This window comes from Haliaeetus leucocephalus, unplaced genomic scaffold (assembly GCF_000737465.1).
Source record: "Haliaeetus leucocephalus isolate CR32 unplaced genomic scaffold, Haliaeetus_leucocephalus-4.0 Scaffold616, whole genome shotgun sequence".
NCBI classification, from domain to species: Eukaryota; Metazoa; Chordata; class Aves; order Accipitriformes; family Accipitridae; genus Haliaeetus; species Haliaeetus leucocephalus.
The window spans coordinates 680,069-705,525 of record NW_010973052.1 but is presented as its reverse complement, the minus strand read 5'-3'; the positions used below and the strand labels follow the sequence as shown (position 1 = coordinate 705,525).

The 25,457-nt window shown below is 37.6% G+C and overlaps 1 protein-coding gene across 1 annotated transcript in view; it reads left to right on the top strand.

Annotated features, from left to right (window-relative positions):
* ARHGAP42 (Rho GTPase activating protein 42) overlaps positions 1–23,731 on the top strand; it is a 182,432-nt gene extending 158,701 nt beyond the window's left edge. Inside the window, exons 16-24 of the mRNA XM_010578259.1 lie at positions 564–622; positions 1,447–1,552; positions 6,332–6,491; positions 9,182–9,326; positions 12,157–12,537; positions 14,742–14,898; positions 15,423–15,485; positions 22,629–22,708; positions 22,948–23,731. Of these exons, the coding sequence (XP_010576561.1) occupies positions 564–622; positions 1,447–1,552; positions 6,332–6,491; positions 9,182–9,326; positions 12,157–12,537; positions 14,742–14,898; positions 15,423–15,485; positions 22,629–22,708; positions 22,948–23,036 (1,240 nt within the window). The 3' untranslated portion in view covers positions 23,037–23,731. The remainder of the gene's footprint in view (positions 1–563; positions 623–1,446; positions 1,553–6,331; positions 6,492–9,181; positions 9,327–12,156; positions 12,538–14,741; positions 14,899–15,422; positions 15,486–22,628; positions 22,709–22,947) is intronic.
* The last annotated feature ends 1,726 nt before the right edge of the window (positions 23,732–25,457 follow it).

Here is a 25,457-nt window from a genome sequence, read left to right as displayed (position 1 = left end):
GTTGAAGAAATTCATAATACAGCTTCAGAAGCACAAATCATTGTAAATACTGTGTTTGTGAAATTAGAACGTGAGCTAGCAGTAGTTCTGTGTTTGTGTCTGTAAAGCAATTCACGGTCTGCCTTTCAGAGGATGACTCTTCTAGCATCTCCCAGATCAGAATTTCAGTCTCAAATTTCATCATGTTTTTGCCTTTCTTGGGCAAAAGATTGCTTTTGCAGCCCACTGTACCACGTTCTGCATCTGTATTTATTCCTGTTCTACAGTATGGAAGCCAGAAAACAGCGAGTCTCTGTGCTGTAGTCAGTGACGCTAGTATTTCCCTTATTAACTTAAATGGTGACACCAGATTCAACTTAAAGAGATTTTCAGACTGTGTACGTGACTGAGTTGTATACGACTTGTAATCAGAATCACTCATCACTGAATTGGGTTTCCTAGCACATACCAATGTACATTGTGCAGATGTTGAGGGCTGTCATAATCACACCCATAAAACTTAAAAAGACTTTGAGTAATGCTTTTCTTTAAATTTATTTTTAATATATTTTTTTTACAACCAGGTGTCTTTCAGAACCACTGATGACTTTCAAGCTGCACAAAGATTTCATTGTTGCTGTTAGTAAGTAAAGAAATAAATACACTTTCATGAAAGTAATATTGTTTCTAACGCTTAATCTCCCCAGTTACTATCCTTACTTTTCTCCTTGGTCTATTATTCTGTGATCCAGCCATGGATCCGACTTCTTCCATGTCACTGTATGTGACAGCACAGTGCCACATGAAAGCCCTCAAAATAGAGAAGTTACACTAGATGAAGCTGTTCAGTGGTTTGTTCTGATCTTTTTAGATGTTCTGTGTGACTGCCTTCTGCATGAAATTCTGAACCTTGATTTATATGTTTGTTTGTTTTATATGGGCTGATAATTCATTTATAGCATTCATCCCTCTCATCCAGGGACCTTTATTTTCCCAGCTTGCCTTGAGAAATTGGAGGTGGTGATAATTATCTCCTTGTCACAAATGGAGTAATTAGATACAAAGATAGTAAGATTGTTTTTCCAATGACTTCAGTCTATAATTTGAAGTTATTTCCCCATTTCCTCTTGCCTTGATAAGAATAAAAGACACTCAAGAATTTTAGATATTTTTAATTTCAAGGAGTAAAATCTTGGATTTCACTGAAGTGACACATCAGGTCAACATTGCCACTAATTTTTTTTGTTCCTGTAACAGTGGTTTTGGCAAGTTACTTGAAATACAGATTTCAGAATGTTGTAATAAATATAATCAAATTGTCCTCATCATTTTAAAGGCTAATTGTGTTTGGCTTCTTGTAATGCATGTGTTATTTACGCTTATATTAGCGTACAGACATTGGTGCCATTTATAGTCACATCTTAGCACATTCTAACTTATCAACAATATTTGTTTTCTGTTTAATAGAGTCAGATGATCAGAACTACAGAGTTGAGGCAGTGCATGCGCTTGTGCATAAGTTACCAGAGAAGAACAGAGAGATGCTGGACATCCTTATCAAGCACTTGGTCAAGTAATTCTTTTTGATTTTTCTCTTTGGTATTATTGTAAGATGTGGTTATTTCTGCTTTAAATTTGTCAGTGTTGCTTAATCCATTCTCTGTGTTAAAACAATGCCACTTGAAATTACTTTTAATTCTAAAATGCTGTTCTAAATGTAGCTGAAGAGCACTCACTGTAGAAACAAAATAAAAAATAACACCATAAAGAGTCACGAAGATGACCAACTATGTTCATAAAATAAATCCACTCAATGGTTTTTTTTTTTTCACGTTCCTACTTACTACAGAAATTGCCATAATTAAATTGAAGAAACGTCTAAAACTATGCTAAGGTTGGTAGAAAACGCTGGTTTGAATCTGACTCGAGGTCCCACACTGTTTCAGAAATGGAGAGTACACTAATGTGATAATACTTGTCCTTCATCTTTGATCTTCTTTTTCTCTCTAATAACTCTGAAGTGTAGTATCATTTGAAAACACTAATTTGAAGTAGTATTATTTGTGGTTTTGATATCTATATAAATGTCCAAACCCACTTTTGAATCTGCCTTGTTTTATCAGCTTCTCTAAGTATTAATTAAATGTCAGATGGAAAAGATTTTGCATTTCTTTGAACTGATGACCTTTTGTCTTCACTGAATTACACTTAGCATGTGCTGTGAGACAAAAAAGACAAGTTTTTATTCTCTTATGTCTTTCTGTATCACTAGCTATGATTACATACCATTATTACATTATAATTTATCCTGTTTCTGCATCAAATGTTATTCATGTAGATTTTAGTAAATCTTTGGTCAGTTTTCACTGGTATTTGCTGAATACTTTTTAATATGTATTATTCTTTCTGATTTAGCAGTCTGTATACTTTTTATTACTTTTATCAATGATCTGGAAATGTGAATACTGAAACAGCAGTTGTTCAGATAAGGCCCACATGACTGAGAAATGTAGAAGACATAAGAGAGGAGTCCATATTGTTTTCATTCTGTTCATTACATCCCAGCTATTTTGCTTTGTTGATCACAGCTTGAGCCACAGCCTGCAATAAGCTGTCTACAGTGGAGCATAATGCAGTTTTGCTTCCTCTTACAGATGTGAGAACTTTGAAAATTTCTTTGATAGGAAATTATTTAGCCCTAATAAATTATTTTTAGCCTTTTATGTCATTAGCCCCTTAAGAACTGACATGATAGCAAGCTGCTGTGAATGTTTCCATTGCAAAAACTGATTAGGCAGACCTTGCATCTTGTTATACGTGGGGTAACCCAGAGAACAAGATGAAAGCAAGTTTCTTAAGTTTCCTTACTTGCAGAGTTGTTTGATTAGCTAAAAAAAATAATATCTACTGTTTTCTAACCCTCTAAAAAGTTAAAGCATTTAATGAGGGATTAATGATTCTGTAAAAGCTGCTAGTCTGGAAGCTCCCAAATTAGAAATATATATGCATAGGAACTGACTTATTTGTAGGCAGAATTAGTTATAGGCAAGCATTTCTTCCTTGACCTCTTTTCCTGGCCTCTTTATTCTCAGTGTGACCTCAAATGCGTTTCCAAAGAAAAGCATGCCTGCAGTATTCCCTTCTTTAATTGTTCTCTTTAACTTTTGCCTATCTCATCTTTGATGTGATTCTCATTTCTGATAAATGTAATCTTACAATTTTATACTGAAAACTTTCAGTTCTTTTCTTTTCAACATTCAGTTCACCCCTTCTAATTTCTCATATAATGTGCCAGCTGTTGTTTATGCTAGCAGTTCTAATGAGACTGAATTCAAAATTAGTCTCTTGCATATATTAGTTATCTTCCTTCCTCATCTTTTTCCTACCACTCTGTGAAGACTTTTCAAGGAAAAAATGGCGGATACAGTGCCTAATTTTATGAAAATGGGAAAACATTAAAAAAAAAAGCAACCTCCCTTTCTTCATTCTTTTGTTTGAAATCCAATTTCAAAATGTATATCCTTTCCCTATATTTCTTTTAGCTGTTCAGTTCCTTTATGTATGCTTTTCTGTCTAGGTGAAAATACTATACCTTTAACTATGAGTTATAAAATAAGGATAACATTATTTTTTCTTGGTTTAGGTCTTAAGGTCTTTCATGTCTGCCTACCTTGACTTTTGTGTCACAATGCAAAATTAAATATGAACTAGATGTTGTGGGATGTAGATCATACTAAACACAAACAAACAAATCCAGCAAATCCTGAAAAGCACCCTGCAGAGAGGTGATACTGCATGAGTATATACTCAGTCAGCAGCTAGGCAAACATGGGAAGTTTGGTGGTTTTTTCACATAGGTAATTCATTTTTTGTTTTTAAACCTTCCTAGTCAAATTACCTGTCTACTTTAAAGAATAAATCATTCTTTGGTATGATTTAATAACACCATACTTTTCTAAGGTAGATAGTCGGGAGTCTGCAATCTGGCAGTATCAAAAATTTACTAGTGATATATCAAAAAAAGAAATTTTGAGGAGAAAGCAACTGCACCTTAATGAATGCCTTACAGCTACCTGAAATGCATGATTACCTTGGCCTGTATCTATTCAGTAGCTCAGCAACAGTAGGACTAGGTCAGAGGAAATTGGCTATCAAAATGATCCATTTACAGGCCTGGGTTTTTCCTCTTCTGCAAGAAATTGAGCCTTTGAAATGCTTTGTAGAAAGTCCTTTCTGGTTACAATGTTATTAAATTCACCATTCCTTTTATTAGCAAAGCTACCAAATTTGTAACCAAGGAAACCCAAACACAGGACAAACACTACTTTCTCTCTTAAGCTATAAGACTATAGTGCTTGTGTAAGAGACCTTAACAGTGACTGTGCAGCCCAAAGCAGAGTAACATTGCAAAGGGTTTTTTTTTTTAGGTTTTTCTAACAAACCTAGAGCTGAGTAATTCAAAATTCCATTTTCATTAGAATACTAGTGGACTTCCCAAAGACCCCTTAGTCACCTAAGCTAAACATAAGATCTGTTACAGAGAAAATTAGATTAAGATAATTGGCTAAAAATATGCTTTAACAAGGTAGTCATTTTCATTATATGGCTTCCAAATAATGATCTCTGCCAGTGTGTCTGTCTGAAATAAAACTCTAGAAAGTTTTTTTGACATAACTTGGTGAAGCAACATAGGAATTGTGTAAGAAGATAGATATTTATTTTCCTGCAGTTTATAATTATGTTCTCTCCAATACAAACCCCTTTCCCATATTTCTCCCGCTTCTCAATGTAAATGGAATGCTAAAACATTACTGTTCAAATATGAGGAGAGTATTACTTCACTATAGAAGTAATTGTACAGTCTATCTCACCTCTATACCAAGATAATTCTACTATTCTATTCATTCTGTGTACCATTAGTGCCTACTCAACAGGGAGAATAAGAGAAAGGTAATGTGTGAGTCCAGACGTGGGTTTGATCCTGATTCTAACAAAATATACCCCAATAGCCTTGGGAAGACCTGACAGTCGTCACTGCCTTTCTAATCTTTGTAAGTGGATAGTATTTGTGTTATTTGCTACCAAACTCTGACATCAGATAGGTAATATTGCTAATGTTTATACAACATTTTAAGAACAAATCAAGCTATCCGAGAATATTATTGGAAGGAAAACATAGCAGATGTCTCCATGAATCTGATTAATGAAGGCTGTCAGAGAAAAACAGAAGATAAAGTTTGCTCCTACCTGCTAGTCTTCCAGTATTTTATAGATTTCACTGTTTCTTAATTTTTAAAGGTACAAGAGTTATTTAGTTATTTTAATTATGTAGGAAGTGGCTAAAAATGCTCAGCTTGACAATGGTAGCAGATAGCAGTGAGAAGGAAGAGGAAAACATGAACAAGCGCCTCAATAACTGATTCTATTTGGTAGCACATTCAGTAAAATTAAGCTTTAAGGCAATTATAAAATCTTTACTTGGCATGATATTTCTCATACACAAGGCAATAGGGCAGCTGTGACGGGGGAATCACTGGCAGTTATTTCGAAGGATTTATGATTATACGGTTTTTATTTGGCAAATCTTATTCGTAAGGAGAGAAAAGGGGTATTAAGGATTACTGACTGATGGTTTTCATTTTACTATCTGATAAATTATGGGAAAAACTAGGTTTCTAAATTCTACATTAAGAAGAAAAATGACAGAAAAGGTACAGTAAGCAATAACAATATACAAAAGTAAAAGATGAATATATTTTAAAGCCAGAAGATGTCATTATGATCATCTAGTGTTATCTATACAACAGAAACAACGATTTTGCTGACCCTATTGATCCCATGTTTTCAACATATTAATAAAGAGATCCTATTGCAATTTAAGTGTTTTCAGTAACTAAGTTTCTTTCCTTTACATGAAACCTAATGTATATGGTTGACCTCCATTATCACATAGTATTTTCATTCAATCCAACATCAAATATTTAAGTTCCTGTAAAATCATTAGAGAGAGATAGGTGCTTATCCTAAACTTTAGATGGTCTGCATCTCTCTGTGGAGACCTTCAAAGACAGTTGCTTTTCCCTGTCAATTATGTCAGGAACTTAAATACTTCCTCTAGGAAGACATGCTCGTTATCCATTAAGTTATTTCAGGATGGGAGCCTGGATGGAAATATAGTAGTTGTACTACACTGTATTTTGACTCTAGTAAAAGTGAAAGTTTTAAAAGTGGTTTTAAAAGGGCGGCATGAACTCGGGATCTTGTTAAAGAAGTAGTCTTAACAGGTTTTTGCCTGTTGGAATTGTAGTTTAGCACAACAATTTAATTGCATATTGTTTGTGTTCATTTAAAGGGTATCATTACACAGTCAACAAAATCTAATGACTGTATCCAACCTTGGTGTTATCTTTGGACCAACTCTGATGAGAGCCCAAGAAGAAACCGTGGCTGCTATGATGAACATTAAGTTTCAAAATATCGTCGTTGAAATTCTGATAGAGCATTATGAAAAGGTAGAAAGACATTATCTGACTGTTTTGTGATGAAGTGGAACTAAGATCTCATTTTCATTACCATCATTAAGTTCTTAAGAATAAGAAATCCAGCATTTGTAGGAGATCGTTGATAGAAAGAATACCTTCTTCCCACCCCATGCTATGGTTCTGTATTCCTAGCAAGTCTTTTGTGGCTGTGCAAGGTACAGATCCAAGGCATAATCTCCCATGCTTTGAAGGAGTTGCTCTGAATCTTCGGTTGCTTTCTGAAGATTGCTGTGTCCTTCTTATATCTAGAAACAGAAGGAGAAGGTCATAACTTTGCTTCCAGCTCCTCCATCTCTCTCATGCTAGCTGTGTATGAAGGTTCCCTCTGGTTGAATGCATGGATTCTCCTCTGAGTGCATCAAGTCAGAGTCTTTCTGGCCATTGCTGTCCTTTGGGGATACACCAGCTGCACAGTGGAGATCTAGTCCCTCCTAGCGTCATGAAACCCCAACTATCCTTCAGTTCCTCTTTTCACAAGCAGCATCAATGTGGATCCCCAGCAGAATCCCCCATTTCTGTGCAGTGTGTCATTTTTCATTTGTGTAGATACTAGATGAAAAGTAAAAAAGCAAATGGAAAAAATACCATATCTTAGATGAGGTTTTATTCCTAGTTACATGTTTGAAGCCCATCATGTCTTTGTGATTTAAAAGTTCTTGAATACTCTGGAACATACAAACTTCTCTAGGCACTTTTGCTTTGAAGAAAGGCGTGTCTGTGACTGCCTGGTTAATTTTGTTTTTCCCAAAGAGACCAGTGACAGCAAAGGTCCATCTCAAACTCTTCCCTGGAACATTGAATAAGAACTGTTTAAGGGCTTGAGAAGGAAAATCCATGAAATCTTGAATACTTACTTTCAGTCACTACCATTGCAGATATCAGCTTCACTGAAAAGCCTCCTCAGATTTTATTTTATTTTAAACTATTTCATTTCAGAACTCAGCAGAACAGTCAAGATCTCCTTTACCTGGTCATCAAAAGAAATTTTATTTTGGGGATCTTTTGTTGATGTATATCACCTTCTCTGATGACTAACAAAACAAAGTGAAAAAACTTTGGGTTTCTTCCATTTCATGTTACTCAGCTAAGGGGCTGTTCCCAGTCAGTACCAGGATCCCCTGCACTGGTTGGTCAGTAAGTACTGACAGTACTGTTTGGTATCATCAGTTATATTTCACAGGGACTCCTCAGAATTGGTATGATACTGATAGCCTCCTTGGCTATAAATCCAAAACATATATATTACATGTTTCCAACACTGAATTTCCCCTTGAGAAAATTACAAGCTCATTCAATACAAAGATCATGGCTGCACAACCAAAATCACCCTTGCTCCATTTCTCTGTTTACAGACATGTTTTTGTATTGATGTGCTACTCACTAATGCCTAATACAGTATTAATGTACTTAAAGAGCATCTCAAGACATCCATTAAAGTATTTTCTACCATGGAAGTATATTTGCTTTCTTCCACTTCTGTGAATGGCATAGAGGTTATCTTTTCATTGTTCACTTCATCCTCTTCTGGGAGTGCCCTATAGACAGGGGGTCCAGAAATCCTTGCAGAGACGTATTTTTGCATTGCATGGTATTTAACCTGCAACACTTGGTCCTGTGGAGATTGGACACTTCTGATTCCTTCAGTAGCTTATTTCAGGCAATCTTTCTCTGTAAAACCTCTTCTCCTTTCCACAGAACTAATTCCACTTCCTTCCACAGAATCCCATAAAAGGTGCTCAGTAGAGTTTACATTAGGAGGAGTAAGTGAGAAAGAAGATCTGGAATTAAAACCTGCAAGTCTTTTGGTTATGTTTTTTGCTTTGGTCATCCTCCAAGGCAATTATAATTTTTACTAGAAGTATCCAAGAAGGTTTTTAGGGTCTTTCAAGACCTCTGCTGCATGTGTCTTGGATATTGCAGAACAGGTGATACAAAGGAAAGTCAACCAAATTACGGGACCTTCTGCATTATTCTTGCTGGCAGGCTTGCCAAACTTATCAGCAAAGAGTTCTCTAAAACCTCATGTGGACCTGTGTCAGATTGCAGTAGTCAAATACTCATAAAAATTTGAGTATTTTCTGCAGAAATGAGGTGCAAAATTGACCAGTGGTAGCAGTGGTATGTAAAAAATAAAAACCAGGAGGTGCTCCAAACATAAAGATGTTCCTCATCAAACTTGAATTGTTTGGTAAAATAAAGTGGCTTTCTGAAATACAAACTGGATTGTAATAAGTTACAACTATGACATATTTTTATGACACACAAAAGCTTTCACAGGAACACAGAGAAAAAATTCAATCTTTTCATAATATTTTTAAAAATCTATTAGTTCTTGGGCAGGACGTAGTAGTAAGCACCTATTGGAAATTTTACAATTTAGACTGTTAAGTACTTCTAATATAAAACTATTTAAACAAAAATTTTTATATAATTACTATAAATTTTAAGTACAGCTCAGTAATGTTGTTCTTGGATTGTAAAATGAGATTAGAGTAAAGCTTGTGTTCTGTGAGTTTACTCTTTTGTGATGTGTGAGACTATTACAGGATTAATTTCAGGGATAGTGGTGAGGAAAACAAGTGGATTAATAATTGAAGTGTAAGAGTACCTCTATTGTTTATATCTTATTTTTCCCCTTTTTTTTTTGTTTAATCATGCAGATATTTCACACCGCACCAGACCCCAATATTCCTCTTCCCCAACCTCAGTCTCGATCAGGTTCAAGAAGGACAAGAGCAATTTGTCTCTCCACGGGTTCACGTAAACCCAAAGGAAGATATACACCATGTCTAGCAGATCCTGACAGTGAGTTTGTCCTTGTTGACTGGTTATCTTCCTTTTTATGTCTTGTCTGTTAACTTTCCCGAATAATATCCAAAAGGTATTGTATTCCAATAATTATAAGCATAACAGATAGGGTTTCATCAGCTTTTTAACCTCTGTGAGCCACAGCCACATTGTTAAATGACTTCATTCCTTGCTTCTCTCAGATGAGAAAGGATGTTTGGTTTTAGGCAAGTCTCATATTGCATACAGTGTTCAAAAATGATTTAGAGTAGACTTTATATTCTAATCTAAATGTAGTCTGCTTTGAAACTCAGAAGTACATTATATGAAGTTCATCTCATTTGCTTGCAAGATGATTAGTAAGGTTGGGAAACTGTAAATAGAATCTTTCCTCTCCTCCTCTAATAAATGTAATTCAGTCAAGGTCAAGATCAAAACCATTACTTGGCTTCTTTTCACATGCATGAAACTGTGGTCATTGGTTCAAAGTCAGCCACTGCCCAAGTTGCCAAAACCACTGAAACTTTGTTAGTTTTTCTGGAATACAAACAAACTCTAATATTTTGGGGAGAAACAGTATACTTATACGGCTTATTGTTTAACAGCAGGGAGTTACGGTTATAATTAATTGCTGCTTAGAATGCTTATTCATTTTCATGTAGATGTGACTATTAAAAAGTTTCCCTTCATTCATCTTCATCTAGTGGGCCGTCACTTTTTTTACTTACTGGCTGTGCCAGTAAGTAATATTGAAATGTTAGCAAAGATTATGTTCTACTACTGCAACAGACTTTCAAAAGAACTTCTGTGTCCCTTGGTTCCTCAAGGAGATTTACATGAAACTGGTACAGTAAATTAATCCACAGTTAAGGTGCATCTGTTCCTGAGGATCCGTAGTAATTCTTAAGCCTGTAATGTTAGGAAATGTATCCTCAGCATACTCTTGCATAGGTGCTGCATTTTCCATAGGTTTATGTTACATGATTTCTGGCAGTGAGAGTTTAAATACTAAATGAGAGCAATAGCTGCCTACACATCAATTGCCAGCGTGAATGGCATGGGATCCCGAGCAAGAAGTTAGAGGAACCTTCAGTTACATTCACCAGAGGACAAACTGGGCAAGTTTCAACTGCTTTTTACTGTGTAACTGCAATGAATGAATGTCAGCTTAAAAAAAGGGGCATTTCTGTGCAAGTATTTTGCAGAGCATATGCAAGCTCATGCTTCTTCATTCAGACACGTCTTGTGCTGACGGCTTGATTGGAACTAGGTCTGACCCAAGAGCTCTCCACTTGTGTTTTGCTTATTAGCTCAAGTTCAGCACTTGCTTACACAAGTTCCAGTTAAGATCTCGCTTGTGCCTGGAAGGCCAAGGCAGAAGCAGAGGTATTCTCCTTGCCAAATATCTCTAGGTGTAGCCAGAGATAGGCAAGAGAGAGCCTTGGCTTCTGGGAATAGCAATTTCTGAAGTACTAGATGGTTTTAAGTCATCATTTAAATGAAGCACAGACACTTAACTATATTACAGGAAATTAAGGAATTCTGTATGGCATGAGAAAATGGGATACAGGTTTCAAACAGTAGAAAATTATAGAAAATGCATCTGACAAATCTAGGCTTCAGCCAATCTTGCAATTTTCAAGGGACTAATGGTCTGTAAAGGGGCAAGATGGGGGACAATCTAATCTGGAATACCAGAATTCTGGCCACAAGTGGACAGAATATGTCACACTACTGTACCAGTGGCACTACTGTTGTCAGATCCACTCACTGTGCAAGGCACTGGTATTTGTGACCTTATCTGTAGTATTGTGTGTGGTTATGGTCACTTGTTGCCAAGGGTATTGAAACATTGGGAGGCAAAAGCAGCTGTATCATGTTGATATCTTGTAACTACTGTGTGGTTGCAGAATATACATTCTCTACTTCTTGTGAATTTTGTGAATTATAATTCCTAGCTTTTGGGGAAAAAAAACCCTACTAGAAACCAATGTATGACTCACTAGACTGAATCCAGTCTTCAGAATAACTCAGTCCTCCCTGTATTATAGGCCAGTGCTTCCTCAGTTCCGATGAGTGTTCCCACCTTTATATCATCAGCAAATTTCTTTAGGATATTCCTACTTCTTGTTGCAAAAAGATTATTGGAAACACAATCAGTACAAAGATTTTTGTGTAGATAGGTAAATTTCTCTAATACCAGTCTTATTAAAGAAATTCATAAAATGTTCAACATTCAAGTTGTAAATAAAGGAATCAGTTGTTGCCCTTCTGTGGGATAGATATTTCATGAAAGGTATGATGACTCAGAAAATAGGATATCTATAGATAGACTTATGGACTAGTCTTGCAAAGACTGCAAAGATCCTCAGCAGCTTGGTAACCAAAATAAAAATTCTTGTGCCTGCTGGCAATGAAGTCATGCATTTAAGAACAGAAGTGTGACAAGCACCACAACATTTGCCTTATCATGGAAATCTAGCAAGATACTCACCACAAAGATATTGCAACTTCGTAACTGTTAAATTTCCTAAGGATTATTTGTATTGCAGGCAGTTCTTTTAAAATGCAAACTTCTATGTGAAATAAGTTAGCCTGTAGCCCATTATGTTCGTCAGCTCTAAAGAAATAGCCATGAAAGGCAGCTCTTCCAGGTTAAAGATAGGAATATGTGTGAAACTTAGTAAATAAACAGATATTTTGTCTTAAGAATCATTGCCTCTGAAACCACAGATTAATGCATTTGATGACAAGTAAGGTACAAGGGGCTAAAGGTGGCATGAAAGAAATGCACATGATTGGAAAATGTAATTTTTTTTTTTCTCTGTCTCCCCACACTCCTCCCTAGGTGATTCATACAGCAGTAGCCCAGACAGCACTCCCATGGGCAGCATTGAATCTCTCTCTTCTCACTCCTCTGAGCAGAACAGCACCACCAAATGTGTGCCCTCGCAGCCCAGGGAAAAATCAGGAGGGATTCCATGGATTGCCTCTCCCCCCTCTTCTAATGGCCAGAAGAGTTCAGGCCTCTGGACTACAAGTCCAGAATCCTCATCAAAGGAGGATGCAACCAAAACAGATGTGGAGTCAGACTGCCAAAGTGTAGCTTCTGTCACTGGACCAGAGAATGCCTCTCCACCAACAGACCTGACCAAAAAGAGTTCTTATGCTCTGTCTGGCCTGAAAAGGTCTTCAGCATCTTCCCTTAGATCAATCCCATCAGCTGAAGGTAATTTCTAAAGTCTTTCAGGACATCAGTGTTTATTGTGACGCCTCAGAAGACAAGAGCTGCATCTGAAAGCTAGTGATACTCATTAATCTTTTTTGTTTATTTCTTTAATTTTTGTGGTATGTTCTTTCAGTTTTCAAACTGCTTTTGACAGAATTCCATTGTTTGTTACCTGTACAGTTCACACAGCTTAAAAGAGGTCAGTGTTTCTCAGAATTTAGAGTATTCTCTATCCTGCTATGCCTCATCTAGACCACTGACTTGTAAGAAGATTGCTGGTTTATAAGAAGTGTTGGTAGCTATGGTTTATCACCGTGTCAAAGGAATGAATCCTTGCAACATGATTGATACTGATCAAAGTTAACATTTAAATTTAAAAAGCACTAGGCTTAACATCTAGTAAGTAACAGTTTTGTCACTCCTTGTCAGTGTGCCTGCTTTTTTTTTTTTTTGACAACTGCATCTCTTAAATTGACTGACATAGGAGACTGAAGGAGAAATAGTTTGTTTTGGTTTGTTTTTTTTTTACTTATGGTTTTTACTGTCAATGCCTTTAGTTGAGATAGGACTGGACAGATGGGATAAAAAGGTAATCCCTGACATGAAATGTATGTCTGAAACCCTACTGATGGAACGGCTGCTTCATTCTGCCCTACTTGCATGGTTTGTTATCCAGTGCTGCAAGTTAGATTAGCTTGAACACAAGATTATGTCTGAATGGTCCTGTATATGGACAAGAACAACCACAGGTTTGCAAACCCAACTTTAGGAATCTAATTTCAGGGCATAAGTTAGGACACCAGTCTTCCTTTTCAGTCAAAGAAGGATGCTGCTTCAAAGAAGACCGTCAGAGCACCTGAGCTGAGCCTAAGTCTCCAAATAAGCCTGGACAAGGCTCCTTACAAGACAGAGAAGCTTAAAAACATAGCTTCTTAATTTAGACAGTTCTGCTAAATGCTAAGTTAGCTGGAATGCCTGTGAACCCTTGCTGTACCTTTGTGAGTACCTGAGGTGATATTGCACTATATTGACAGCTATGAGGTAATTACTTTAGAAGAAACACTTTCTTGAAATAACTATATTTGCTGTGTTTTGGATTATGAAGATTAACAGTCAGCACTGAAACAACGAGCTCCAGTAGACTGAGTGTGAGTGCTGAGTTTGCCACTGAGCTGTCAATAGTATAAGTAATATAAGTACAGGTAGGCTAAAAATGTGGGTATGTGCAGAGCCCTAAAAGTTTAAGAAAGGTCTCTTCCCTCTGCCCCCCATGGAGTGTACAAGCTTTTTTCTAAGACTTCTAGATATGAATTAGTGTTATATTAACAGTATTAATAATGTAGAATAATAATTATCATTAACAATAATTTACACTATAGAATAATACTATAGAATAACAATATTAATAATATAGGTATTGATTTTATGTTTTGGGATGTCTTCATATTATGACAGCTTTGAAAGAATTATTAAGAATCTGTAGTTCTTGGGAGTAAAGAAACACAGAAGTAGATGCAGCTTTTGTCTTGCAGAACATATATGCAAACAAGGCAGAAGTCCACAGATAGTTCAGCTTAAAGGACACATGTGGCCATACCTTGTATTCAATAAAAGGACTTTTTTTTGTATGCAATACAGTCTGTACAGCTATAAATTTGTTTTATCAAGTTATAGTAGCAAATGTTTTAGGCAAACTGTGATCGTTAATCCCTAAGTATTTTTTTTATATTGCATGAAGCTTTTGTGGACATTAAAATATTAATTCTTACAAATTAACGTGGTCTGATTTCATAGTGGATGCTGCTTTGAGCAGGAATTTGAACTAGATGACTTCCTGAGATCCCTTCCAACATGAATTTTTTCTGCAATTCTATGCAGTGTACTACTTTGTAAATGTTGTTTTTATAGTCACTTTTTAGTGAATGTACTAACTAGGCCTTTAAGTGCAATGTAATTTCTTAGCCTTCACAATTTTAACATTATTTCTTCATTCTTGCTGTTGGCCCTTTTCTCCTGGCTTTCTGCCTGAAAGGCTGTTTCTTCTCTCTCTTAGTAAGTACTTTCTCTACCTATTTTGCCTCTAAAAAAAAAAAACAAAAACAAAAACAAACAAAACACAACACCTTTGCTTTGCATGTTACACATGTTGTGCAACAACTTCAAATTAACTTTAATATTCCTTATAATTTGGTTGTTTTCTTTAGGTAACAAAAGCTGTAGTGGATCTATACAGAGCTTATCTTCAACAGATACCAAAGATACACCAAAGGCTCCAACAAACCCTGATTTGCCTCCCAAAATGTGCAGAAGATTAAGATTAGATACTGCATCAAGTAATGGCTATCAAAGACCAGGATCTGTGTAAGTCATCAAGGCCCTTTGGAGATTTGTGTTGTTACAGTTTGTCTACTATAAAGTGATCCCAGAGAAGTATATAAGCAAGTTCTCCAGAAACTGCGGGACTCCACTTTTTAAACTGGAAGGGATCACTGTAGTCAGTTCACAGACTGTTGTGTCTTACTTAGAGAATGCTGCACAGCTCAGAGTTCCAGCATGACAGTGACAGACTGGCAGTAAAAGCATTTCCGATATATCTATTGGCCATCCATGAATATAATTTTAAATATAGGGTGTTCAGATTTCCCTTGCTGACTCAGCAAGGCACTAGAGCATGTAGAAGTCAGTGGCACCAGTTAGGTTATGCCCTTAAGAATGCTGCTGAATAAGGACTTAAATACAGCTTTTGAATTTCCTGTTTCTCTAAGTGAATAATTAAAACAATTTTTAAAAAATGTGTCCATGTCTTTAGATGGTTAAAAGTGAAACTACTCCGTGTATTTAATTAATGGGCAAAGTATAAAGCAAGGTGGTGCTTTTATTTTCAGAGTGGCTGCAAGAGCGCAGTTATTTGAAAGTGCTGGTTCACTTAAACAAGTTTCTTCAGGACGGTAAGTGCTTCATACTGTTTAACAATTTGTAAAATCCTTTCTGGTTAGCTGGCTTCAAAGAATGAAATAGAAATGTTAGAGCTTTGTTCTGTGTCTTTTGGACAGCATCATGTGGCATGTGAAATTTTATTTACTTATTCCATACAGCTCTTTGTATGTACATGCTTTCAGCAGAGTAGCAAACATTCTAGTTTATGGTAATTTGCTCACAAAGGCAGTTCTTGAATCAACAGCTGCTTTAGAAAGTTCAGGATTAATTTGATCAGGATTTCTATCTTTACCATCACGTCTTCCATGCCTCAGTATCTGTCTGGAGAAACTGTTGCCCTTTCTTCTTGATAGGGTGCAGCAGGAATTATTTACATTTTCTTTACAATTGTTTGCATTTATTTGGTGGATTTGATTCATTCTTATATTAAATGAATTTAGAATGTTCTGGTAAGTGTTCATCTAGGAAGCAGTATCTTCCATAGATTACTAACCCCCTCTACAATTAATAGACTAAAGCAGATAATCAGATAAATGAATGTGGGAAAAAGTCTGTCTCTCTTTTTGGTGTCCCTGCATTTCAAGTTCTTTGAGACAGAACATACATTTTTGTCCATCAGTTTACTCACTGATACCAGGATCTTACTGGAACTGTTGAGCCATGTTTAAAAAAAAGTCAATCTGTGAATCCAATAGTAATCTAAAGTAGCACAGCTGTAAAGGAAGATGCCAACATATGCTGAGATGTGTGGCAGTGCAATATGGCTGTCCTCTCTGACAGATCTAGCAGCGGAAAGAAAGAGAAAGCTGACCTGCGAAGGCCCACTGATCTTGTTCAAGAGCAGCCCCTTACAGGAATCAGGGCTGTTCTTGTGTTATGTAGTACATTAACTGTAAGGTGACCAAAAAAGAGGCTGGCAGGGGAGGAAAGGGGTATGAAAAGAGCAGGGCAATAATTTAAGGAAAAAAAGTATAAATGAAGAGACTGGAATGTTCTTAATCTAGTGCCCTGAGCCAAGAGCGATGACTGCTTCACCAGTCCTGCATCATTTCACCTCCAACACTGTTTCTTCTCTTATTTTGTATTACTCCCTCCTTGTAAACTCTCCCCTGTTGTTCCCTCAGAGCCTGTGCCACCTGTATCTGTATATAAAAAGCATGTAAGAAGCAAAAACTGACAAAGGAAAAATGTAGCAGTTTGATAATGGATATGGAGAGCAGATAACAAAGCCGAAAACGCTGAAAGGCTTAATAGCTCCTCTACTTCAGCCTTCCTAAGAAGGAAGCAACAGTAACAAGGAGAATGGAAAATGAGAGGTCAGCAGGCAAAATGAGGAAGAAATAAGAAGTAGCTCAGCTGTTCTTACAGTGCTGCTTAAGTCTAAGTACGATTTTGCAATTCAGAGCCAGCTTTTATTTACCTCTGATATATGTTATGAACACGAAGGCTGATTTAAAAACTTAGGGTAGTCTTTGTTTTGCTCTGAAGTATGTAGAAATCATGATAATTACATGTTGATCCACCCAGTAGAAAGGCCTTCTGTGTTCGTAACTCTACTGTCTAATGAGTATATGCAGGACAGAGTGTAAGACAGAGAAACTATTTTTTTGGTTTGATAATAGAAATACTGAAGTCAAGACAGTGTTGAACTCTGTGCAGGGGTAATTTACCCTGTGAAAATAGCTAGTTTTGACATTTAAGCTGCTGCTTACCTATGCATTATAGTATCTGAGTAGCTGCATTCCTACTTGAAGCATCTGTTGCCTGTTGTGGTCATTTGTACAGTAGACAGATAAAAAGGACCTATATGACTTTGTAGTCTCACATTGTTTTCTGTATTCCAGCAGATAATTTTGCACTTGATACTTTACCACCACAGTGGCCTGATCTTACTTAATTCCTTCTTCCAAGCGGTCTTTGCAACCCTGCGTTCTGACTCTGTATAATGCAATATCTCTGTTATGAGTGTGTGTCCTCCCTTTTTCATTTTTAATGCTGGGACATTATTTGACCTGGCTGTTTTCTCTCCTTGTGTATATGAGTACGTGCCCCCATAGTGCTACCAGTTTGAACAGATTTCTTTTAGACTGGAATAGAATGATAGGCCACAGTACATGTTTTAGGATTGGACAGGGAAGACCAAAATGTTATGCCCTATTGAGCCTGTGCTCTCTTTTTCCAATTCCAGAGTTACTTTGACTTCTCAGTCTTCCCATTGCACTGGGGTATTAAGCTACCATTTACACTGAGACCAATCCCTGTGGCTAATCTAGTATGCACTTGAAAGAGGTGAAGGAGTTTTCTTACCACTTACACAAATACTGCAGTTAGATAAAAGTCATAGTAAGGCCTGTGGTCTCTTTATTGCAGCTTCTGTACAAAAATGCACCAACGCATAATCCCTGACTCTACATTTTCTTGACTTTGATTTAGAGGTACACAGAAAGTCAAGTCTCCTGAAGTGAGAAACTGGATTATAAGAAGAAGGATTTCCATTAGAAAAGAATACCTAGAAAAATGGGAAGGAGGTGGTGACAGCAAACAGCTCTAACTTGGCAGCAGGATGTCTAGGTGCCAGGCTGGGACTTTAATAGGAGTAGGCTGACAGTATGAAGCCCTCTAAACCCATGCTCCTCTCCCAACCATATGATTAAATATCCTTTCCCAGTCATTCTTCTGTTTTTATTTTCATGCTATATTTTGCATTTTCTTAAACACCTGGAACACCTTGCCCAGCCCAGCCCAGTGTTTTCTACTCAGTCAAGGTTGTCTGTAACTCTGCCATTTCTAGCAGTCTATAAACCTTTCTTCTTCCGGTAGGGTAATATTAACCGATGAGTCATCTGAGAGAGATTTATGTGTTTTCCCTCATTCATTCCTCTTCTGGCTTCTGTCTTTGTCTTGCTAAACTGAAAACTCATTAGGGCAGGAGCATAGTTTTATAGCTTATTTCTAACTTTAAAAATTATTGTTGTTGTTGTTGTTATTATTATTAAAAGGGCCTCGGGTGTTGTTGAGTGTGTGTAGTCAAGCAAAGTAATTTATGATCTGATGAGTACTGACCATTTGACTGCTAGTATAAGTTTATCATTATGGGCTCAAAACGAACGTAATGAAAAGTAAGGAAAGCGAAAATGCATTTTTCTCATCTGGAGTCTATCCAGTAAAGCCATGGAAAGAAGAAACTTCTAGGAAATGTGGGTACCATTTTCTGAAGTTGGGTTTTTTTTCCTCGGCACTAAACAACATGAATCACACTCTTCTCAGGTTATTAGCATCATCTTAAGAGAACCATAATAGATGGTGGTGATGTTATCACATGCTTTTTAACAAACAGCCTTGTTTGTAGGGAGGACAGCATTAACATCATAAGGAAGAATGTCCATTTTCATAATCACACGCGCAAAAAAAAAAGCCCAAGAACCTGCACGACCTTTTCATGGTTAATGCTTCTAGCTGGATAGGGTTGAAGTGAGTAATAACTAATATAAAAACCTAAGTAATCAAATCAAGTGTGGAGGCAATAACCATGGGCTTGAAAATTGCTCCAGAATTATGAGTAAATATTCCTAGAATCTGTCTCTCATTATACCATCACACACAGTTTGTAGATAACATAGGGATGTAATTACTCTGTGTCAGGAGCAAGGTAGTGGGAAGAATCCTGTAATTTATGAGATTTTTAGAAACTGACTTCTTTGTACCTTCTGTTTGTGTATCTGTCTGAATGTCAAATGCTGGGAAGCTTTCTCTTTCCAGAACTGAGCAAGTCAGAGTCCATGTTTTCTAATCTTTTTACTTTTAAAGTAAACATACTTGGATCAGGTAAAATTGGAAGCTGAAAACAGAATACTTTAGTAGACATAAGAGAATATAGGAGAAAATTGCATTTATTTTCTTAACTTTTTCTAAGGGCACTAAAAAAAAAGATGTCATTTTTCAAGAAGAACTTAAATAATTCTGCCTCACATTTAAATATTGCTGTTCTGTTTTATTATTGCCTTAAATGTCTTTTGTCACAGTATTACTCAGATGTCACATTCTTAACATGGGAAACTGGCTTGATAGTCATGCCACTAAGTAACGAGGTGCTACATATTAATCAGGTTCAAAATCCTCCATGTGCTTTAGTAAATTCATTACCAATAACCTTATATACATGGTGACTATAGTCATTATTAACAGTTACTCCACTGTTTTATATGTGTAAAATCCATGATTACACCACACAGGTGTATTGGGTTTGCGTAGCGGGGGGGCTACATGGGTAGCTTCTGTGAGAAGCTGCTAGAAGCTTCCCCCATGTCCAATACAGCCAATGCCAGCCGGCTCCAAGATGGACCGAGCACTGGCCAAGGCTGAGCCCATCAGTGACAGTGGTAGCACCTCTGGGATAACAGATTTAAGAAGGGGAAAAAAACAGCACAACTACAGCCGGAAAGAGGAGTGAGAATATGTGAGAGAAACAACCCTGCAGCCCCCCAGGTCAGTGCAGAAGGAGGGGAGGAGATGCTCCAGGTGCCCGAGCAGAGATTCCCCTGCAGCCCGTGGGGAAGACCATGGTGAGGCAGGCTGTCCCCCTGCAGCCCAGGGAGGTCCACGGGGGAGCAGATCTCCACCTGCAGCCCAGGGAGGACCCCACACCAGAGCAGGTGGGTGCCCAAAGGAGGCTGGGACCCCATGGGAAGCCCACGCTGGAGCAGGCTCCTGGCAGGACCTGTGGCCCCGTGGAGAGAGGAGCCCATGCTGGAGCAGGTTTGCTGGCAGGACTTGTGACCCCACGGGGGACCCACGCTGGAGCAGTCTGTACCTGAAGGACTACAGCCCAGGGAAGGGACCCACGCTGGAGCAGTTCGTGAAGAATTGTAGCCCACAGGAAGGACTCACATTGGAGAAGTTCATGAAGGACTGTCTCCCATGGTAGGGACCCCATGCTGGAGCAGGGGAAGAGTGTGAGGAATCCTGGCCCTGAGGAGGAAGGAGCGGCAAAGACAAGGTGTGAGGAACTGACCCCAACCCCCATTCCCCATCCCCCTGCATTGCTCAGGGGGAGGAGGTGGAGAAAATTGGGAGTAAAGTTAAGCCCAGCAAGAAAGGAGGGGTAGGGGGAAGGTGTTTTAAGTTTGGGGTTTAGTTCTCATTACCCTACTCTGATTTGATTGGTAATAAACTAATTTCCCCAGGTCGAGTCTGTTTTGCCTGTGACTGTAATTGCTGAGTGATCTCCCTGTCCTTATCTCAACCCACAAGCTTTTTGTCACATTTTTCTCTCCACTGTCCAGCTGAGGAGGGGAATGATAGATCAGCTTTAATGGGCACCTGATGTCCACAGCCAGGGTCAACCCACCAAAATAGGTAATAGCTGTTTTGTCAGACACTTACCAATCTGGGTCAGTATAATTAGAATATCTGTAGTGCTCTTTGTTATATTGACTTTGAGGAAAAATGATACTTTTTCTTCAGAGGGAGAAATCATTTCTGGAAAGCTCATACATACAAAATTTGGAATATGTCCATCCACTGTCATACACTTTTAAAGATTCAGATGAATGATGGTGTGCTAGTACTGATTGGCACAAGGGTATGAGGCCAGGGTAGAGGGATGCTCTCTGCTCCCTTTAGGAAATCCATCCCTGCTTAACCTCCCCAGGGAGGTGTGGAACTCAAAGGCGAAGTGCCATGGCTCCATCGGTGGTACACAAAATAAAATAGACTTCTTATGCTAATGCTTATGATGTGGCACTGTTATTAATCTAACTTAGGACTCTGTTATCTCACTATTTTGGGAGAAAGACAAGATAGATTACATGTCACTTGCATATACACACTCTCAAAAAGTATGCAAAAAATGTATCACCAAAGGTCCCATACTGGGTCATTGAGATAAATCCTGGCTGGAAGGAAAGCTGAATCAGTAACTCCTCATCACATCATACAAAGGTGAAATAATCAACAAGTTCATCTTCACTTGGTATATTGTGGGTTTCCAATAAGTTTAAAGAAACTCATAAAAACTTATGGATCATATAAAAATTGCTTTGAGTGTATAAATTAAAGTCAAGGTATTAGGTAAAGTGCAGGAATCTAGAGAAAACTCCTAATTTCCTTCTTCATGTTCAATCCCTCATTTTGTACTTTGCAGAATCATAGTGCTAGAAGCCATATCAAGAGGTGACCTAATCTCTCCTCCTTCTCTGTGATTGAATCATTATATATCTAACTTTTACAGATATCTGTGTAGTGCCTTTTCTTAATTTGTTTTTTTTTTAAATGAACTTTTAGTAATAGGAATTCTTCAACTCAGGGATTGTCCAATTCTTGGCACTTCCAGTGCTTCAGTGTTCTAACCAGTAGAAGGGTCTTCCAGGTATAGATTAAGAGACATAAACTTAGCTGTCTACATGTAGGTGTCTTCATGTCAGCTGTTATTTAAGGAAGTGTTTCGCTGAAGGTTTCACCACGGGCAGTGGAACCTGGCAAGCCATTCGTTGCACTCTCAAGTAGGTGTCTTCCATAGCAGAAGCCAGGCCTGGTCCAGCCAGGTCTGCGAAGCCAGCCACATAGCTTACTTATAGACATCTAAATTTAGGTGGCTGAAGCTGAATGCCACCCAAGACGCTTAATTTAAACATCCCTTGCTGCAATTTAAATCCAAGTCCTTTTTGCAGTCATCCTGGAGAACGGTTTACTCCTTTTTGTCTCATACTTACCTTCTATGTATTATTTTCTTTGTAGACTGATCAACTAAATTTTATTCACATCTTTTGAGACCTTTAATGACTGGATGATGACTTTTGAATTGTCTCCAGGCAGTCCATCAGTTGGTTCAAGCGATGTGCTCAATTCAGTACTCATTTGAATGACAACTTAAACTGGAATGAATGAATCATTTTAAAAGTTATAAATTATATTCCTGTTTAAACCTCTAAGTAGGATGTTGGTCTCTTTTCTGCAATAACATGCTTGTTAACTCCAGTAAGCTTGGAGTTATTATCTGCTATAATTCTACTCCTCTGAACTGCTGTGTAACTAGTCATTACCATCCTGCATTTGTGCAACTGATTATTCCTACACTTCCCAGGTTTTAATTTCACTTCTTTATACACTTCTCCTTGTAATCTCACTTATTGCAAGCCTGTATTTTTTTCTTTCAGACAAGCAAAAGCCATGTATTCCTGTAAGGCTGAGCATAGTCATGAACTGTCTTTCCCACAGGGGGCAATATTTTCTAATGGTAAGATATGTTTTACATTGTCTTTTTATATAAGAAAATAAATAGAAAACTCAACTGTATCCACAAAATGAGAGTGTAATTCCATTTTCAGCTCTCAGTTCTTGCTGTGACTTTTCAATTGCTCTTGAATAAATACTATCCAAATAAATATATGAACCATGTATAGGATCTTTTAGCAGTTTTCATTAATTCTAAATATGTTTGTTTGGTTTTTTTTTTGTCTGGCTGTTTTTTTGCAGTGTATCCATCAGTGGAACCAGGCTGGTTAAAAGCAACTTATGAAGGCAAAACAGGACTCGTTCCTGAGAATTATGTTGTCTTCCTCTAGTAATCTTTAGTGGACAGCAATATCTTCATGGTATCCATGGAAACAAATAATAAGCACTATGATTTTTATCTGACACAGATATGGGATCAGCCCGTTAGCTGAGTGGTAGATTTCCTTCAGATACTGCAGCTGCAGGTTACACAGCTCCCTATCAACGGAACAGAATGTAATGAAACAGTTAACAGTTTCTGTACTGAAGATGGTACTCTGTTTAAATAACTTCCATTGTTTGCAAAAGGTTGTTCTGTTCTTCTTTTATGGGTAAGGAACACTAGAGCAATAAAATCAAAAAAGTTGCTATTTAGCTGCAGACTTTCAGGTCCTAGAATGTTGCTCACAGAAGTGTGAAATTTAGAGGCAACGCACTCTATGACATTTCTTGCAATCTGTGATTTTTAATATGGAAAATTGTAATTTTTTTCATAATGTAAGTAATGCTTCTATTGTGATCTGAATTCTCTCTTAAAAACTTGATTATAAAATTAGTCCTAATCATTTCAAATAAGAAATGAGTTTTCCGTAAGTCAGAAGTTTGAACTTGTTAGTCATTGAGATTACAATATGGTATAGAATTTATGCAACTGATAATAAAATCAGTTTATACACTGCCTGAGCAGTAAGTGCTCATTGAAAATGTGATATGTTTAATGAATGTTTCATTCAAATACTTCTTAGATTTATTTCCTTCTTTCTGTATCATTAGATAATATTAACAACTTTTATTTCTATGATACCCTTCATCTAGAAGATATTCTCGGTGTATCTCAGATCAACATCTGTAGAAAACAAGGAGATGCTGCATCTGGAATGATTGGTAGTCATGTGAAGTGAGTAGTGAAAAACAGCAGTATGTTTTGAAACCCGAGATAAATTGTAACAGAGTCCTTTTCCAACTTTTTCCATTGCAAGTAAGACAAATGGCCTGTGAAGTAGCTAATTTTATAAGCTATGAATGCTGAAAGCTCCATGTAGCAAAAAGTATTTAGTATTATTTCTCCTGAATTCTGCTGAACTATTTGACAAAGATTTCTCCCCTTCCGCAGAATAAAAACCCCTTGCTTTTCAAAGGTTTTGGAAAGACCCTTTGATTGCTCCTGGTAGGACTGAAAAAAAAGAAAAAAACAAAAACAAAAAAAACAACCCTAAAAAAAAGCCCAAAACCATAAGCAGCTTTCTCTATCTGAGCATCTTTCTTGTACACCTTGAGGGAAAACATGAACTACTTGCTTGGCTACGTACCATGCCCGACTGAAAACCAAGATATTTAAGCTCCATATTAGTAATTCTTCAGCATTAGTGCTACAGAAAGGATTCACTGTTTCATAGACGTCTCAAGACTTAGTTCTTTCTTCAGTAACAGAAATCAATACATAAATCTTCTGTTGATTTCTAAGTTGTACGCTGCTTCCAGAAAGTTTAAGGAATAACTTCTGTTAGGACTAAAAACGTCAGTAATCTTTTAATTGCTTCTTTTTTCTTTCCATAGCCTTTTTTTGTTTAAATTAGAAAATAAGATTTATTACCAACATAAAGAAGCACATCAGAAACTTCTTTACTTGTATGTCGTGCATGATTTCTGCAGAACAATTTGTGTTGGAATTCAGGCTGGTGGCAAAAGCCTGCAGGATCCTTCTCCTCACTAATGAAAGTATCAAGTGGTGATCAGGGAAGGAGAGAGGCTGGAAGAGCATTCTCCCCAAAATGGTCTAGCTTTTCAGAGGGGCAGTCTGGGTACGACTGACTGCAGGCAGTTGAGAACAGACCCCTTGAATTAGTGACTGGGCGATCTGGGTTCTTTCTTCACTCTAAACAGTTTCATTAAGTCCCAAATCATGTTTCACTTCACCTTAAGACCAGACTGTGCTCAGTGCATTGTGATGAAGGGTTGTTCCAGACATTGTCACAGGCAGTGTGTGCTCATCTAATTTGCCCAGAGCACATGTGAAAGGAAGTGAAGAGAAGGTCTTTTCTCATCAGATCGAGCCTTTCTTAGTTTTAAGGCAAGCCAAGTTTTCTTATTGTAAGCTATGCCTGAAACTGCCATTGCCCTGAGATCAACATGGTTATGGTTGTGTTTTTGCTGTATTTCACAATCCAAAAATTGCAGGCTGTCAGAAGGCTTACCTCTGCTGACCTTCCCAGGAGAAGTCCTGCTGCAGGCAAAAAGAAGCAGAAAGGGAGGCAAAGCTTTGAGCAGAGGCTGGAGGCCTCACCCAGGCAGAGAAATGCAGTGGTCTGGGGAAAAACCCCAACTTCTATCTATTGCACCGGGGCCAGTGGCAACTGTTCAACTGTGTTGAACATCCTTTGGTGACCTCTTACACCTCTTGGGAGCAATTTAGTTGTTGTGAAATTCTTGAGGAATGGTGAAATAGAAAATGCTTGCTCTTACTTGCTTTGCTTTAGGCTGGTTGAAAAAGT